The sequence below is a fragment of the Panthera tigris genome, chromosome D1, assembly GCF_018350195.1.
Source record: "Panthera tigris isolate Pti1 chromosome D1, P.tigris_Pti1_mat1.1, whole genome shotgun sequence".
Classification (NCBI taxonomy): Eukaryota; Metazoa; Chordata; class Mammalia; order Carnivora; family Felidae; genus Panthera; species Panthera tigris.
In genome coordinates this window covers 49044411-49060929 of record NC_056669.1, presented here as the reverse complement: position 1 = coordinate 49060929, position 16519 = coordinate 49044411, and the positions used below count along the sequence as shown (strand labels likewise).

Here is a 16519-nt window from a genome sequence, read left to right as displayed (position 1 = left end):
GCCAGGTTTGTAGAGTTGTTACAAGAGAGACTGGCTCCTGTTGAGGCTTCTAGGCCAGGGCAGGTCCATCATGTGCCTGACATGAGTCTTTTTCCTCACCTGAACTGTCCGGAAGGCCCTGGACAGCTATGTGGACTGCTATTGAGGATTACTTCCACTGAAGAGTAGTGCCTGATGCTGACTTACTATTAAGCTGTTATTTCCTGTTCTGAATCCTTCTAAGTGAATGTCCTGCCAAGTATGGCCTATAGTAGTCTTGTGAATAAAAGTGCTTAGTGGAGCCTAAGAGACAACCCCCTGTGAGTGCTACAGAATTCAACACACACACACACACACACACACACACACACACACACACACACACACGAGTTCTGTCCACTGAAAAGCCTAAAAACAATGACCAGCTACTAGTACAGAAGATTCTTGTCACTTTGGTTGTGGCCTCTAAATATAATTTGCCATTAATAATAAATGTGTGTCTTGAAAAAATGGCTAATTCCAGGTCCGGGGAAGGAAATGCGCTGGTTGTGCCTGGAACCCTTAAACCAGAAAGCAAGTGAGGTCATGTCAAAAGGACTCAGGAGACCATCTGAAGCAGCTCCACCGTTGGAACATTTGGACCTTCAATAATTACAATTGCAAGAGCCTAGAAAATACTGCATATATTTAAATCTCTAATAATACTAAAAATATAAAATTTCCGTAGTGACTTTTGGAAGATAATAGGGAACCAACTCACTATTTTAAAAATTGGGAAATAAAAAAGAGACAATCAAGTATTTTTCTTAGCTGTCCTATGAGAACTGTACCTCAGAATATCAAATAGGAAGTATATTCACTAAGAAAAAAAAAACAAAAAAACTTGAATCTGATCAGGCCTCTAAATTTACCTACAGATCTGCAGGAAATACAGGTGATGGAGGAACATGTTAAATGACACTATAGTGGTGAAATAGCAGAATTCAGACTTGGAAACTCTGGAGGATTAACATATGCTTTAACAAATAAATTCCAAGGCAGAAAAATGGAGGGATAACTAACATATAAAAGGAGAATTAAAAGACACAAAAATCGGGGCGCCAGGGTGGCTCAGTTGGTTGAGCGTCTGACTTCGGTTCAGGTCATGACCTTGCGGTTCGTGAGTTCGAACCCCGCATCAGGCTCTGTGCTGACAGCTCATAGCCTGGAGCCTGCTTCAGATTCTGTGTCTCCCTCTCTCTCTACCCCACCCCTACTTATGCTCTGTCTCTCTCTCTTTCAAAACTTAATGAACATAAAAAAATTTTTTTTAAAAGACACAAAAATCAATTAGAACATATGAGCCTTATTGGGATCTTTGATTTGGACAATTTTTTTTAAAATGTAGGAGTCAATCAAGGAAATCTGAACATTGTCTAAATTTCTGATGCTATTCAAGAACTGTTAATATGTTTTAGGTGTGAAAATAGCATTATGGGTAGGTTCTCTTTCTCAAAAAATCTTTTAAAGATATTCATTGAACTAATGAAAGATAAATTAATAGAAGATCTGGGATTTGCTTCAAAATAATCTGAAGGGAAGGGCAGACAGAAAAGAGGGGGAACAGATAAAATAAGATTGACCATAAGTTGATAATCATTGAAGCTGAGATGTGTTCATGGGAGTTCATTATACTGTTTTCTCTACTTTTGCTTATGTTTGAAATTTTCAAGAAAAAAAAGGGTTTTTGTTTGTTTTTTTAAGCCAGTGCCTCTTTCGTACTGAGTGGGCTAATTATTTCCCATCAAACTTCCATTTAATTTCTTTAGACAGAATCCCAAGGAATAATGCTTTGGCTCAAGTTCTCAAGGGCTTTCTGTCAAATAGAAAGAAAGCCCAAGTCCTGAGACGGGTGCTTTCAAGTGCTTCATGACAGACATTCTCCAATGTGCAAGAGGGTTTTCAGGAATGGGCATAGAGTACTAGCTCATAGACAGGTGGATACTTAACCCAGCAGCCTGAAAGAAAAGTCCAGCAATTTGTTATAAAGCAGAACATTACAGCTGGACAAATACAGGGTTTGAAGTTGATCCTACATGCTGTGCAACCCTAGGCAAAGAGCTTCACCTTTCTGAGCCTTGGTTTCCTCGTATATAAATAATGAATCATCACACATAAATTTTCTGATATGATTCCTGGCACATGTATGCTAGCTATAATGCTTACAGAAGTATTTACTTAGCTTATTGTTAACCATAATTTGTAATTTAACAATGTTTCTGAGATTCTCTACGCTGATTTCCAAAATTCAAGTCTTGCTAGAATATATAGTGATGTTCCTTTTTAGGAAGTAAACATTTTAACAGCCATATATTATTAACATTTTTCATCACCACAAGAGGAGTTTTTAACCATCAATTCCTTTTCTAATGGGTGTATTTGTGACAAAAGAAAATCATGGGTTGTTTTCTGCTTTTCCCTCATGCTAAACAGGTTCTACCCTCCTACAAGATGAAACAAAGTGCAGAATTTCCTTTAGTGGATTCTTCCTGAAATTAGAATTTTTCAAGTCAGCATGAATGTAAGAAGAGAAAAAATTACCCAAAGTCCATTTTTTAGGCAATAAACAATTGCTTCAAAAACAAATTCTTTGTCAAGACATGTTTTACTTCTAGACCAGCAGTTTCCACAATCTTGTAACTAGATTTTTTTTAATGTTTAGCAGCCCACATAAATCTCATGGCAGTCCACCTTCTTCCCTAGAGCCTTCGTTGACAGAAAAATCAATCAGCAATATTTTCTACTTTACTTTTCTAAACCATCACCTTGGGATATGACCTATTTCATTTTCTCTTCAACTTCAGGAGAAACTGAATGTTGACTGCATGAATTATATAGCTGTAGACTATATTACTGGAAGATACCAGGGCATAGGTATTATGTGATTATAAATTCTCTGATGGCCACAAACCAATTTCCCTCTTCATTAGTCCTTACTTACCCACTAGCACAGTGATGACCTTGTTGCTGGCATATTGTTCTATCTCCCGCAGCCACTCAGGAAGGCAACGGAAGGATTCCTCACAGGTTATGTCATAGGTGAGGATCAAGGCATTGGCGCTTCGGTAGTAACTCTGGGTAATGGACCGAAATCTCTCTTGACCTGCTGTGTCCCAGATCTGAAGCTGTAAAAACGTAAGAGAAAGATCAGGCTGGAGAAGTAGAAAAGAAAGTATTGCCTTGCTTTAGTTTAGAAATGGAAACACCTCACTCAACTTCATGGTTGCTTTCTGCCCTTAAAAAAAAAAATGCACATTTTTTTTTTTTAATGTGTTGGGTATGCCTGGTTAGGGAGAGGGGCTTGCTTTGCTTTTTGTTTTCTGCTTTTTATTTGTTTTGTTTCCCAAGAATTTCTTTTATCCTTTTAAAAAAACTTACTGAGCATTTATTATGTGTCAAGCTCTAGGCATTTTACATGTAACAACTCGATGAAGTAGGTACTATTACTATATCCATTTCTCACATGAAGAAACTGAGGCACAGAGAGATTAAATAACTTGCTCAGGGTCTCACAGCCAGTATATTCCAGAGCCAATTTAAGCAGGCTCTGTGGTCCCAGAGTTCATGTTCTTGACCACAACAACATATTACAAACATCAGGATTCAGGGCAGACTGTCATTCTATGATAGTTGGCACTTCAGTCAGCAACTGAAGCAGGAGAACATCCAACCTCAACCACCTTTCCCAGTTCAAAATTCAATGCATCTATTAAGATATTATCTTTGTTAATGAAAACAGAAACAGTGCCATGGCGGATAGAGAAAATAATTTCCCTCCACCCCTTTTAAGCGCTGAGATCTTGGACAAGTCACTTAATCTCTGGGTTTCAGTAGTTTCTTTAGAAAAAGGAGTCAGTAATATGCAAGCCTACTGAAAGTTCACATTTTCTAATAACAAAGAAGAGAGTAAACATCACTTCTCCCTGAATTTCTCTGCACAGAGCAGAAGGCTGCCAAGAGAACAGCTCTCTAGAACAATGCACAAGGCCTTGAGGAATAACATCAGCAATAGTAAGAATGTTCCCTTCTAAATGCATAAACCTTGTCTCACAAAAGGCATTCACTCCCATAAAGAGAACATCATTTCCTCAGGGAACACCTTCTGGAATGTTCAGATTAGGTCAGGTTGCCCATACCCACCTCCAATCCCCACATATTTCCTCCCGCACCCCACCCTGTAATTCATGACGCCTGACACACTCAAATCATTTATTTGTAATAATAGGTTTTTAAAAAATGTTTATTTTTTGAGAGAGAGAGAGAGAGAGAGAGAGAGCATGATCAGGGAAGGGGCAGAGATAGAGGGAGAGGGAATCCCAAGCAGACTCCATGTCATCAGTGCAGAGCCCAATGAGGGGCTGGAACTCACAAACCATGACATCATGATCTGAGCTGAAATCAAGAATCAAACGCTTAACTGACTGAGCCACCCAGGCACCCCAAACATTCAAATATTTATTACAGGTCTCCTTTAATCTTTACAACAACCCAGTGAGGTAGGCAAGTTTATGCCTGTCCTCTACCTTTTAACTGGTTACTCACAAAGCTGGGGCTCGGACTCCAGACCTTCTCATTCCCAGGTGCGGACACATTCCACCACCATGCTGCCTTTGCCCCCAGAGACTGATTTAAATATACATCTGCATCCAGAGAGGATGAGTCAGTTGGTGTCACCCTCTGTTCATACCAGTTTCCCTCAGGAGACTAATGAGGGACTGGCGGTCCCTGCCCCCAAACAGGGGCACAAGGCTCTCCTTTGATCTGAAGTCGCAGCTGCTTTTCATGATGTACATGAAAGTCTGTGTGCTGAAGGCAACCATACAGATGTTATGGCTTTTGCTGGGACAAAAGCTATTTCTCTGCTCTGCTTCAAACCTAGGGACATGGTTCCCCTCTGCCAGGATGTGTCTTAGAACAACAGACTATTATTTTAATGCTACAATGAGCCTTGAGAAACACTTGTTATTGAATTTAATACTGCCAATCATTAGATATCAGTATGTTCTCATGATTGGCACATCTTGAGAACAGCTTTGAGAGTTAAAAACCACTGAAATATTTTCTAGAATAGTGATTGTATGGCCTTGCCAAGATAATATGCTGCTTTCTCATAGGGGGCTGTCTGTTTCTAGCTTCAGAGTTGATTCTTAAGGATATCCATATTCCACTGCCTTCATCTTCAGTTCGGTTTCACTATTTTCTCTACAACTCATTTGTTCCTTTTCAGCATTTCTACGTCATTAATATATGCCCGCTGCTATGTTAGGTACAGGGAGGATCCCAAGACAAATAAAACATAATGCCCAATCTCAAAGAGCATACAGTCTACAGGGAGGACAAACCTAGAAAAGTAACCATAATAAAATAGGAGATGTCCTATTACAGAGGTGTCAGCAGGAGAGAGTGCCTCCTAGTTTTTGTCTCATGCTGTCAGTATGTTCTCAACAGTTCAGTCATGGGCTTTCTAACCACCTTCATGTCCAGCATGGGGCTACACTGTTCGTCTCCACTCTTCTTTGCACTACTACTCATCTCTATTGTCTCACTGTTTCAGTAATGTATTGTAGTCATAGGTGTGCCTCTTTGCTAGACTCAGTACTTTAAGGGCAAGGGCCGTCTCTTATTGAACCTTATACTCCAGTGTGCTTTCCTAACAGGGTACAAGGTACATGGTAGACACAATTAAATAATGGCTACCTGGATGAACAAAGGATTATGGAATCAAAAGAAAGGACTGATTAATACTGCTTAAATGATTAGTAGGATATTAAGGAAGGTTTCACACATAAAATGTTTGAGCTAGCTGACTGCGAGTTCCTACAGGGCAAAAATGCTTTACCTATTCTTGGTGCATATCATCTACTATACTACAGGATGGATATATGGATGAATGGATATTCATTGGCTACTGACAATAGCCAAATTATGGAAAGAGTCCAAATGTCCATTGATGGATGAATGGATAAAGAAGATGTGGGGTGTGTGTGTGTGTGTGTGTGTGTGTGTGTGTGTGCAATGGAATATTACTTGGTGATCAAAAAGAATGAAATCTTCAGGCCTCTGGGTGGCTCAGTCGGTTGAGTGTCCGACTTTGGCTCAGGTCATGATCTAGCAGTTCACACGTCAGGCTGTGTCCTGACAGCTCAGAGCCTGGAGCCTGCTTCGGATTCTGTCTCCCTCTCTCTCTGCCCCTTCCCCACTTGCACTCTGTCTCTCTCTCAAAAATAAATAAACATTAAAAAAAAATGAAAACTTGCCATTTGCAACAATGTGGATGGAACTAGAGTGTATTATTCTAAGCAAAGTAAGTCAGTCAGAGAAAGACAAATATCATATGATTTCACTCATATGTTGAATTTAAGAAACAAAACAGATGAACATAGGGGAAGGGAAGCAAAAATAAGATGAAAACAGAGAGGGAGACAAACCATAAGAGACTCTTAAATATAGAGAACAAACTGAGGGTTGCTGGTGAGGTGTTAGGTTGGGGGATGGGCTAAATGGGCGATGGGCATTAAGGAGGGCATTTGTTGGGATGAGCACTGGGGGTCATATGTAAGTGATGAATCACTAAATTCTACTCCAGAAATCATTATTATACTATATGTTAACTAAGTTGGACTTAAATAAAATTAAAAAACAAAAGACTTTCTTATCTATGTAATATATACCTGACACAAAGATAGTCAGTAACTCTTCTATTTATATTATAATTAATCTCCTAAAGTTAAAATGTTGTAGTCTGAGCTTAAAGCTTTGTTTGTTACTCATTTATTTATGATAGACTGAAAAAAAAATGGATACGAGAAAATTCTACATCTGTTTTCATCCCATTTTCTACTCAAGGTCATTTTCAAAATGCAGACCTCTTTTTCTTTCTTTCTTTCTTTCTTTCTTTCTTTCTTTCTTTCTTTCTTTCTTTCTCTTTCTCTTTCTCTTTCTCTCTCTCTTTCTTCTTTCTTTCTTTCTTTCTTTCTTTCTTTCTTTCTTTCTTTCAGTGTATTTGTTTTTGAGGGAGAACATGTGTGCATGCTAGCAGGGAATGAGCTTAAAGCTTTGTTTGTTACTCATTTATTTATGATAGACTGAAAAAAAAATGGATATGAGAAAATTCTACATCTGTTTTCATCCCATTTTCTACTCAAGGTCATTTTCAAAATGTAGACCTCTCTTTCTTTCTTTCTTTCTTTCTCTCTCTCTCTTTTCTTTCTTTCTTTCTTTCCTTCTTTCTTTCTTTCTTTCTTTCTTTCTTTCTTTCTTTCTCTCTCTCTCTTTTCTTTCTTTCTTTCTTTCTTTCTTTCTTTCTTTCTTTCTTTCTTTCTTTCTGTGTATTTGTTTTTGAGGGAGAACATGTGTGCATGCTAGTAGGGAAAGGGCAGAGAGGATCCAAAGAGGGCTCTGCACTGATAGTAGCAAGCCTGATGTGGGGCTTGAACTCACAAACCGTGAGATCATGACCTGAGCCGAAATGAGATGCTCAACCAAGTTACCCAGGTGCAGACCACTTTAAGGAAGGGCCTCAACTTTGCCTTTACTGACTTGGCACTAAGGCTTAACAGCCACAAGAATTTTTCTAATACCTTTGATTTCCTGCCTTCAATCCTGGAGGCTATCCTAGAAGGAATGAGCCTTAATAGGGGAGGCTGAGGCGGGGTGATGGAAAGTCATGAAAGAGACCTAGGTTGTGGTGCTGCCCTGGCACTCACCAGGCAGGTGATCCTGCACAAACCACCCGTAGATTCTCTTTTCCACTGACTTACGAGGTTCTAAGAAAGCCTGCACACTACCTGCGAAACGACACTTAAACATCACCAAGAAGAGGTATTCGGTAAACATTAAAGAACAAGGATGACAATAAGACAAAAACTCTTTCCCTAGGGAAGTTTGGGCAGCTCCTCCTTCTTCTACTGAATGACTGAAGAAGTTGCTCCTCATGTATCCCCATGTTATTTTTTTTTTTGTATCCACGTGTTAATGAGGCCCTTGGATTAATGTGGTTGAAGAAGGTCATTTATTTTATTATTTTTATTTTTGTTTTGAGAGTGTGGACGCACACACCAGCAAGTGAAAGAAGGGAAAGATGAAGGGAGAGGGAGAGAAGGAATCTTAAGCAGGCTCCATGCCCAGTGCAGAGCCCAATACAGGGCCCAATGTCACTACTGTGAGCTGAAATCAACAGTTGAATACCCAACCAACTGAGCCACCAGGCACCACTCTCAGAGCGTCATTTTAGATCTTGATTCTATATAAATGGCTAGAAAAAAACTCAAACAAATTAATTAGGACTGCATTTGGAAGATTAATCATCTCTTACTGTTTATTTTTTTATTTTGATGTTTATTTTTGAGAGACAGAGAAAGACAGAGTGCAAGTTGGGGAGGGGCAGGAGAGAGAAACACACACACAGATTCTGAAGCAGGCTCTAGGCTCTGAGCTGTCAGCACAGAGCCTGATGCGTGAGTCAAACTCACCAATGGTGAGATCACAAACTGAGCTGAAGTCAGATGCTTAACCAACCGAGCCACCCAGGCGCCCCCAACTCTTACTGTTTAAAGGTGAAGGTCTAGGGGCCAGGAGAGGTAACAGGATAGGAACTATGCCGTGGATACAGATATGAGTAAGACACAAACCTTGTTCTTGGGGAGCCTGTGGTCTCATGGCAGAGTTAGATGTTATGAAAAGATGGATTTTAGCTGAGTATAATAAGCACGTAACAATGAGCTTATGGTTTGTAGAAAATGGAATAAATGCAATACCTAAACCTGGGGATTTAGAAAAAAAAAAGCCTGTTCTTTAACAGTGGGGATCACAGTGGGGAAATGAATATTCACCCCTATTCATTCCCAGGGCTTGGCACATAGCATTTGTGGTCAAAGGAATGAACTCACACATATATGTGTATATGAATAGGAAACCCAAACATCTGGAAGTAAAATGCTTGTAACACTAGTTATCCTTACTCAACTCCTAGGGGTGGCCATCACCTCCATTCGGCTGGAACAGTACTTACAATTGGCTCTTCTGCCAATGCTCCCTGGACGCACACTCTTGTCTCCTTCCTACTCCCACACCCTAGCTCCTTCTCCCCACCCCAATGCACTGTTTTTCTGAGCTTTCTGGTTGGCATTTACATGGGTTTCACACCCTGCTTTGTTTTCCAGCGCCCCCAGTTCTCCATTCACTATTGTATTTGATGTGGACGCCTCTGCCTAAGGAACCACTTTGAGGAGCCAGGGCTGGAAGAGAAGTGGGATAGCTTCTGTCCCCCCTCAGGAACCTCACCCTAAACACTTCACTGTATATCTCTGAAATGCTGCAAGAGCACCCTGGAGCTTCTCTGCCCTTCCCGAGGCATTTGAAGGCAGGATTGCAGGTATATATGGGAGAAGGATGCAAGAGACATGGATTCAAAGTTGGGATGCTTAGGTGAGATCTAGTTGGAACTCTGATGCCGCAGTTTTCATTTGGCTGTTTATGGGTCACTGCTTCTCACCATGGGACTCAGCTCTGAAAGATGTGACAGTGGAATTTCACTAACTCTGAGGGGCAGGTAGAGCACAGAGCCAACCATCAGCCTCTCTACCCTCTTTCCATATAATTCAGTGTTATTCCATATTTCTTCCCATCACCTTCCTCCTTTCCTTGCTTCAAGGTGACAGGCCTATTGTGCCTTCATCCCCCTCTTTTTGCATAGCAGAGGAGACCCCAGGGAGGCAGTGGATCACCGGCTTGCAAAAGTAGTTCAGATCGCGCCTACCTCCCTTCCTTCCTGTGTAGCCATGGATAAGTTGCTCAATCTCTCTGAAACCTATAAAAGGAAGGTAATTTGCCACTTACCTCACAGGGGTTATGGTAAGAACTAAGTTAAATATGAATGTTAGGTCAATAATATGACTGACATATTAGGTCAATAAACACTATCTCCCTTCTCCTGTTACCAGACATACCATGGTTCTTACAGGTACCCAACAGTCCGAAGGCCACAGAGAGGAAAAGGGAGATAGTGGATCCTTCCTGGACCCCTCACTTAGAATTTCTCCCCTGTTACAAATAGGGTTATGGTGGGAGACACAATAACTCCAATAAGTGATGCATATGACCGAATGACCCATAACCAAAGTGGGAATCAGCAGGCTCTTTCATGGGGCTGCTGTTCTTAAGAGTAAACACAACATCTACTAAGGAAATAGAAGAACTCTGTTTAGAAATAAATTTCCATGGCTGAGTATATTATTTTCAATGAGGGATTTGATTAGGAGATTTAATAAATGTTATGAAAACACTACTTCCTCTCACATAGCACAATGAAAGCCTGATTGAACACTTAGCATCTTACCTTTACTTTTTCACCATTAATCTCCACTGTCTTAATCATAAAATCAACTCCAATCGTGGCTCCTTGCCCTGGAGGGAAAAGACCCTAAAGAGGAAATAAAGGAAAATAATTAAGCAAATCTTTCAACTAAATGAAATGTTCTCCCCTCTCTCCGCTCGCTATCCATCACCAGCCCCTTCCTTTGGCTGAGTTAACTGGAAGAAAAGAGAACTCTGGTTAGTGTCAGGGGAGCCTTGTTTAATTTGATTTTGTATGTATGTATGAGGGGAGGAGGAAGGAGGGAGAAGGTGGAGAGAGGAATGCTAAAAGAACAAAGAAACTGAAAGGGGGATGAAAAAGGGGGAGAAAGAGGGGTGAAGGGAGAGAATGGAGAAGTGGTGGGGGCCCTGATTTCAAAGACTGAAACAAAAGTCAGACACAAGGGTAAGACCGAGGAGCATGAAGCCATCAGGATGAGATCAGGATTGTTAGAAGAGGGGAAAAAAGGATAGTGCTCCCAAAGAGGTAAATTCCAGGAAGATTAAAACTGGTTATTGGTCTAGGGCATGGACAGTCATGGGGGTGGACAAGCAACATGAAAAAGCAAACAGGAACTCACTACAAGAAACATGAACGAGATAGTGAAGCTTTTGGATTTCCCTCTGCCCTGAGGGTGATAACAATTTCCCTTAGTGCATTGTACCACACATATAGAATTCCATGAGATCAGGGCCCATGCCACTTGGAAGATAATCACAGAAAATAAAATTCAGGGAGAAAGTGTAGTAGGAAGAACATTAAACTGGGAGCCCGGAGGTTCTCTGTGTGGTCCTAGGCAAACGAGTCCCCTTCTCTGGGTCTTAAATTAGTGGGTTTGAGGCTGATGCAACCATTTCAAAAGAAAACAAAGCAAAAAAAAAAAAAAAAAAAAAAAAAAAAAGCAGTACCTCAAACTGAAAGGTGAACTAGAAAGATACCATTTTAGCAAAATTACACGTACAATGTGCGTTACTGGTATACAATATTTCCTAGAGGCTCAGGGAGGGACCTGGAGGTGGGAAGGAATTCTATTAAGGAAGAGCTCTGCACCTAGTCCCATTCCCTCTTCACTTGTATTCCAGAATTGCCAGAAATTAAAGTAAAATGGACTTTATTAGCTCTGGCAGCTAAGATTGGGGCATCTTTAATTAAGTCTATTCCCTAACAGGAGAGTTCTTTAATTAAAGTTTGAACTTAGAAGACTGAGCTTCAAACCCATAGAAAATATTCCATTGCATGTCTGCAAAAGATGTAAATATAAACATTCATAACTTTACTTACAAATATTGAATCAATTTTCTTCTATTTTAGTTTGGCTCAAACACAAGGCTGCCAAGCTTCGAGTTTATCACTCCAGCTGTTTTGCTATCTAATAAATGCCAAAAAAATAAAGCGGATCCTTCCCAGCATCTCCCCCATCATTTTGTTCCCCAATTCCTCATGCCTCAAAAACAGCTGAATCCAATTCATTTTAACTGCCTACCAAATAACAAAACCAAACATAATCCTCTCTAGGGAATGTTACTTTTGGGAAGAGTTAAGGGTCTGGGGCTGGGGTGGGTGTAAAAAGTAGAGAGAAAAGAAAGGGGTAGTTGTGCTTATTGGTAAAAATTAATGTTCAAAAATGGAAGCATTTTACCTTTAATGACAAAGTTTAAAGACAAAAGCCATATTCCTATGGTCTCAGAGGTTAGGACACAGAAAATAAAAATGACCAGGTTAAGAAGCAGGAGACCTGGGTTCTAATCCTATCATTGCCACTAACATGACATATGATGCTAAGAGGTCCTTTGTCCCTGTAGACATCAGTTTTTCATCTGTGTTATGAGAGGAGTAGGCTGAATAATCTCTAAGGGATATTTCAGTAATAAAACAAGGTCAAAGGAAATTTTGATAAAGGTACTAAAAACTCCTCTACAACTCTGCAGTCTTGTCCTCCTGCCAAAAGCAGAAAAGATTACCGTTAGGCGGAAGTAAAACCAGTTGGAGTTTCCAGTATAACGCCACAGCGGCTGACTAAGCCCAGATGCCTGGTAGCTTCTTACTTTTGATTTCACCGGGCCCAGGCTTAGTAAAAAGCATGAGTTCTATTCCGTGTTCATTTACCATGGGAAAATCCCTGGCATTTCCAAAGGTGATTATGCCCTAAAGCCGTCTGTGTTATCCAATCTGCCTTTCCAGTTCTGCAGAGAACCACAGACTGTCAGAGCTGCAAGTGGCCTCAGAGATCACCAGGTCCCTTACGTGTGGCAGGGAGGCCCAGCAGGGGAGGTAACTTATCCAGGCCCACAGGATGGGCCAGTGCAGAGTGGGGACTAGGACCCGAGTCTCCACACTCAAGCTGGTGCTCTTTCCAGGGCATCCAGCTGTCCTATGCCTTAGCACAGCTAGTCTCAGCTTTCCCAACTGGCATTTTATGAAAAAATGCAAGATGCCTGCATCATAATCCTGAAAAGGATGCCGTTCATATTTTTTCAAGGAAAATACAAAAGAAGGCCAACTTCAGAATGATTTCTCACTCATTTCTGTACAAAAACAGGCATATAATCTCTGGCAGTAATTCTCAAAAGGGCAGCAGCCCTGATGGGAACTTGTACTTAGATCATACGATAAGGACTCAATCCAGAGGGAACATTTAATTTCGTTCAAATAGTCCTTCATTGTTCTCATTTCATTCCCATTTAATAGACTTAAAAACATCAGCATATTTGGTTCTAAACCAAAATGACTCACTCACTTGCCTAGGAGGATGTGAGAGGGCATAGGCAAGGGATTGATTGGCTTAATTTGTATTTGAGTTTTTAAAAAATTAATATTTAGGGGCTCCTGGGTGGCACAGTCAGTTAAACATCCGACTCTTGATCACGGTTCAGGTCATGATCTCAGTTTGTAAGTTCAAGCCCTGCATCGGGCTCTGCACTGATGGTGTGGAGCCTGCTTGGGATCCTGTCTCTCCTTCTCTCTGCCCCTCCCCTGCTCATGCGTGCACACTCTCTCTCAAAAAAAAAAAAATAATAAAATAAATAAATAAATATAAAGAAAAAAATGTTTAATTAGTATTTAGGTTTAGTCTGAGGTCCAGATTCATTTGGTTAACACGTTTAGATTGTTAAGTGATAATCTATTTTTAATCTAATAATCTGTTTTGAATAGCACACCAAAAGCAAAACCACTTGCCCCTTTCACAAAGGAAGCAACAAGAGCTGTGGGAGGACTGATTGGTGCACCCAGAGAGCCATGCTCCCCTGAGATGGTTTTCAAAACTCTGACCTAGGCTACAAGAGCTGGTGCGCAAAGGTCACATTAAGAACCAGCAGCCAAGAAGCCGGCACTGGGACCGCTCACCCATCCTCTTAGGCTGGGCTGAGAAACCCAACTCTGGACTTCCAAGTTCTCTTACCTGAGTGAATCGTCGGACTAGGCACGTCTTCCCCACACCAGCATTGCCAATTAAAACAATTTTAAACAGGAAATCATAATCTTCCATACTCATTTACACAGCTGCAAGGCAAACACAGGCAAGAGTGAGATGGGGCCTGGTCAGACTTGCCCACAGAGCTCAAGCTGCGCCAGGCTCGTCTCCTCGGGAACAAGGGATCTGACTCATTCAAAGAGCAATTTAATGCTCTTCAGTTTAACGGTGATCTTGCCAGTGAGACAGGAACACAGGTGTCTGGTCACAGATGAACTTTGTTCCTTTGCGGTTACCTCATGCCACAGAGTGGAAATGATACCAATGGCCTTTCACCTGGTAACCTTTATTCTGCTAAGTCGTCAGGTCGCAGGTCACTCATGTGGCAAGATCTGTTTTCTTTCAGCATGGAAAGGAGATTACAAACCCATGTGCAGATGAGCTGGGAGTGCAAGGAAGCAGGGACAAAGGAGAGCCCATCCAAAGCTTCTAGGTGGTTTATGCACATGCGGTATGTGCCTCCGGGAAGAATGCCAAGTGACTGGGAGACTGAATGAAGGGATGGAACTAGGAACAAACCTCTCAGTCCCTGGTAAGTCCTGGATGTCTTGGAGTCTTAACTGAGGGAGTTATCGCCATCTTCCCCTGCCACCACTGCAGAACCTCCTGCCAGCCAGGCTGACACCGCAGTACCTCCCAAGGTGCCTGGCTCCTCATTCCTATGGGCTGTGGCATGTGTCACTCCCTCTGCCCAGAATTCCCTCCCTCCTGCCCTTTCTGTGCCACCAAGTCAATCCTGTAAAGCCCAGTGCAAGCATCTCTTTCTCTCTGAATTTTTTGCTGCTCTCCTCCAAATAAATTGAAACACTTTCATCATCCCTCTGTCCTAAAACTAAGTGTCTGCTTCATCCTTGAGGGAAGGGATTATATCTTTTGGCTCTATTTCCTAGCCCATGCATGGGACAGTTATATTTAGTAAATGTCTACTCTGTAGAATTAAAAAGTTAATTAGTAGGCCTAATGCTTGAGTGTAGGCCTTAATTTCTCCAACTGTGCTGAAAAGAATACTACATGCTGTGTCTACTTCAGAGGACAGTTGTAAAGATTTTTTTTTTTTTTTTAACTGTACAGAAGAGTCTTGGTATCCACAAAGCTCTATCCTGGTGAAAACCATTATAATCTATTGGGTACCTACTATAGCACTGGGCTAATCATGGTAGGAAACAGAGATGAGACAGGCTCTGCCCTGGAGACTAATGTGAGAAAAGTCAAACAACAACCACAAAGTCAAATATATTTCAAACCAGCAGTGAAGCTCATTTCATAAGGTCTGGTGGACTCCGGAAGAAGAGGAAAAGGACACCCATCGAGCCCATGAGGGGAAGGGTGCTTGGGAGAGCTGAAGGAAGCCTCAGGATCACGCCTACCAGCAGAGCTGAAGCTCAAATGGCTACGGGGCTGCAGGGTCAAAAGAGAGGCCACTCCACTGAGACTTGTCAAGTAGCTAGGGGGAGGAGATTCCCTATGTGCAGAGATGATTTCTATGTGGGTCTTAACTCATCCTTGGAAAGATGACCGACAACCAGGCCAACATGCATATGGCAGCTCATGGGGTTTTCTCTCAGTTCACCGGGCCTGTGAAGGAAAAATGCTTCTCTGTCAAGGGTCCCCCGTTGTGGAATTCGCTAATATGCCAGGCACTATTCTTGGCATTTTAGATGTATTTTCATTTGTCTTTACAAGTCTCTGAGGCTGGCATTTATTAATGTTACCTATTTTACAGGTGAGTAAACTGAGGGTAGTCTGAAGTCATAAAGCTAATAGCCAGAGTTCAAGTTCAGAAGGCATAGGTTGCCATCAAAAGAACTCTAGCTTTGGAGACAGAGAGAACTAGGTTCAAATCCTGGCTCTACTATCTTCTAAGTCTATGCCTCTGGATAAGTGAAAAATTTTTGGAGCCTCAACTTCCCCATTAACAAAATGGGGCTAATAACACCTATATCACAGGGTTGTAATGCTTGAAGGAATTCATGGAAATCCCTGAGGATAGTATTTGGCTCTTTAGTCATCCAAACTCTTCAATAAAACAACTGTTTTCCATGGTCTGGCTTCTGCCTTCATTGCCAACTGACTTCTCACCACTCTGCTCACACTCCGAGCTCTAGGCTCACTGGATTTCTTCAGTTCCTTAGACATGTGGAGCTGCTTTCCTCTTCAGACTTTCACGTATACTGTTCCTCTGCCAAGAACATAGAACACAACCTCCCCTCACCACTCCCAGCCCAGCTAACTTTTATTTCTCCTTTCAATTTCACTGAAAAGTCACTGTCTAGTATGCTTCTCTGACCTGTTAGGAGGCTGACCCCCTGCTGGACACTCGCATGATACCCTTCCCTGTCCTAGAGTCATACTCACCAAACTTCATTGTATTGATGTATTTATATCTGTCTTAGGCTCCAAGTGCATCCCTCAGCACCTCCACCCTATACACACACGTGCACACACATGACTATAAGCAACATGAAAGAAATGATGTGTCTATCTGGTTGAGTCCCAATCCTAACCCCTCCCCATCAAGGTCACTGTCATCCTTGCTGCCATCACCATCATCATCATCATCATCATCGTCTCATTCTATACTACTAACTCATTTACTCCTCACAGCACTCCTAACAGGTGGACACTATTAGCATCCTAACTTGACAGATGGGGATACTGAGGCACAAGAGAAGTTA

General features: G+C 41.5%; 1 protein-coding gene and 1 long non-coding RNA gene across 3 annotated transcripts in view; one reads left to right on the top strand and one right to left on the bottom strand.

The window, feature by feature from the left end:
- The window catches only part of RAB30 (RAB30, member RAS oncogene family), a 76263-nt gene that overhangs the window by 3485 nt on the left and 56259 nt on the right, over positions 1 to 16519 (bottom strand). For both annotated transcript variants that reach the window (XM_007078967.3, XM_042958034.1), the window contains exons 2-4: positions 13773 to 13873; positions 10355 to 10438; positions 2960 to 3143 (exon numbers count right to left, since the gene is read on the bottom strand). In XM_007078967.3, the coding sequence (XP_007079029.1) occupies positions 2960 to 3143; positions 10355 to 10438; positions 13773 to 13865 (361 nt within the window). In that variant the 5' untranslated portion in view covers positions 13866 to 13873. The remainder of the gene's footprint in view (positions 1 to 2959; positions 3144 to 10354; positions 10439 to 13772; positions 13874 to 16519) is intronic.
- On the top strand, positions 8519 to 14756 carry LOC122231067. The gene is made up of 3 exons (XR_006208185.1): positions 8519 to 8635; positions 9180 to 9391; positions 14191 to 14756. It is a non-coding gene; the product is annotated as an uncharacterized LOC122231067 (long non-coding RNA).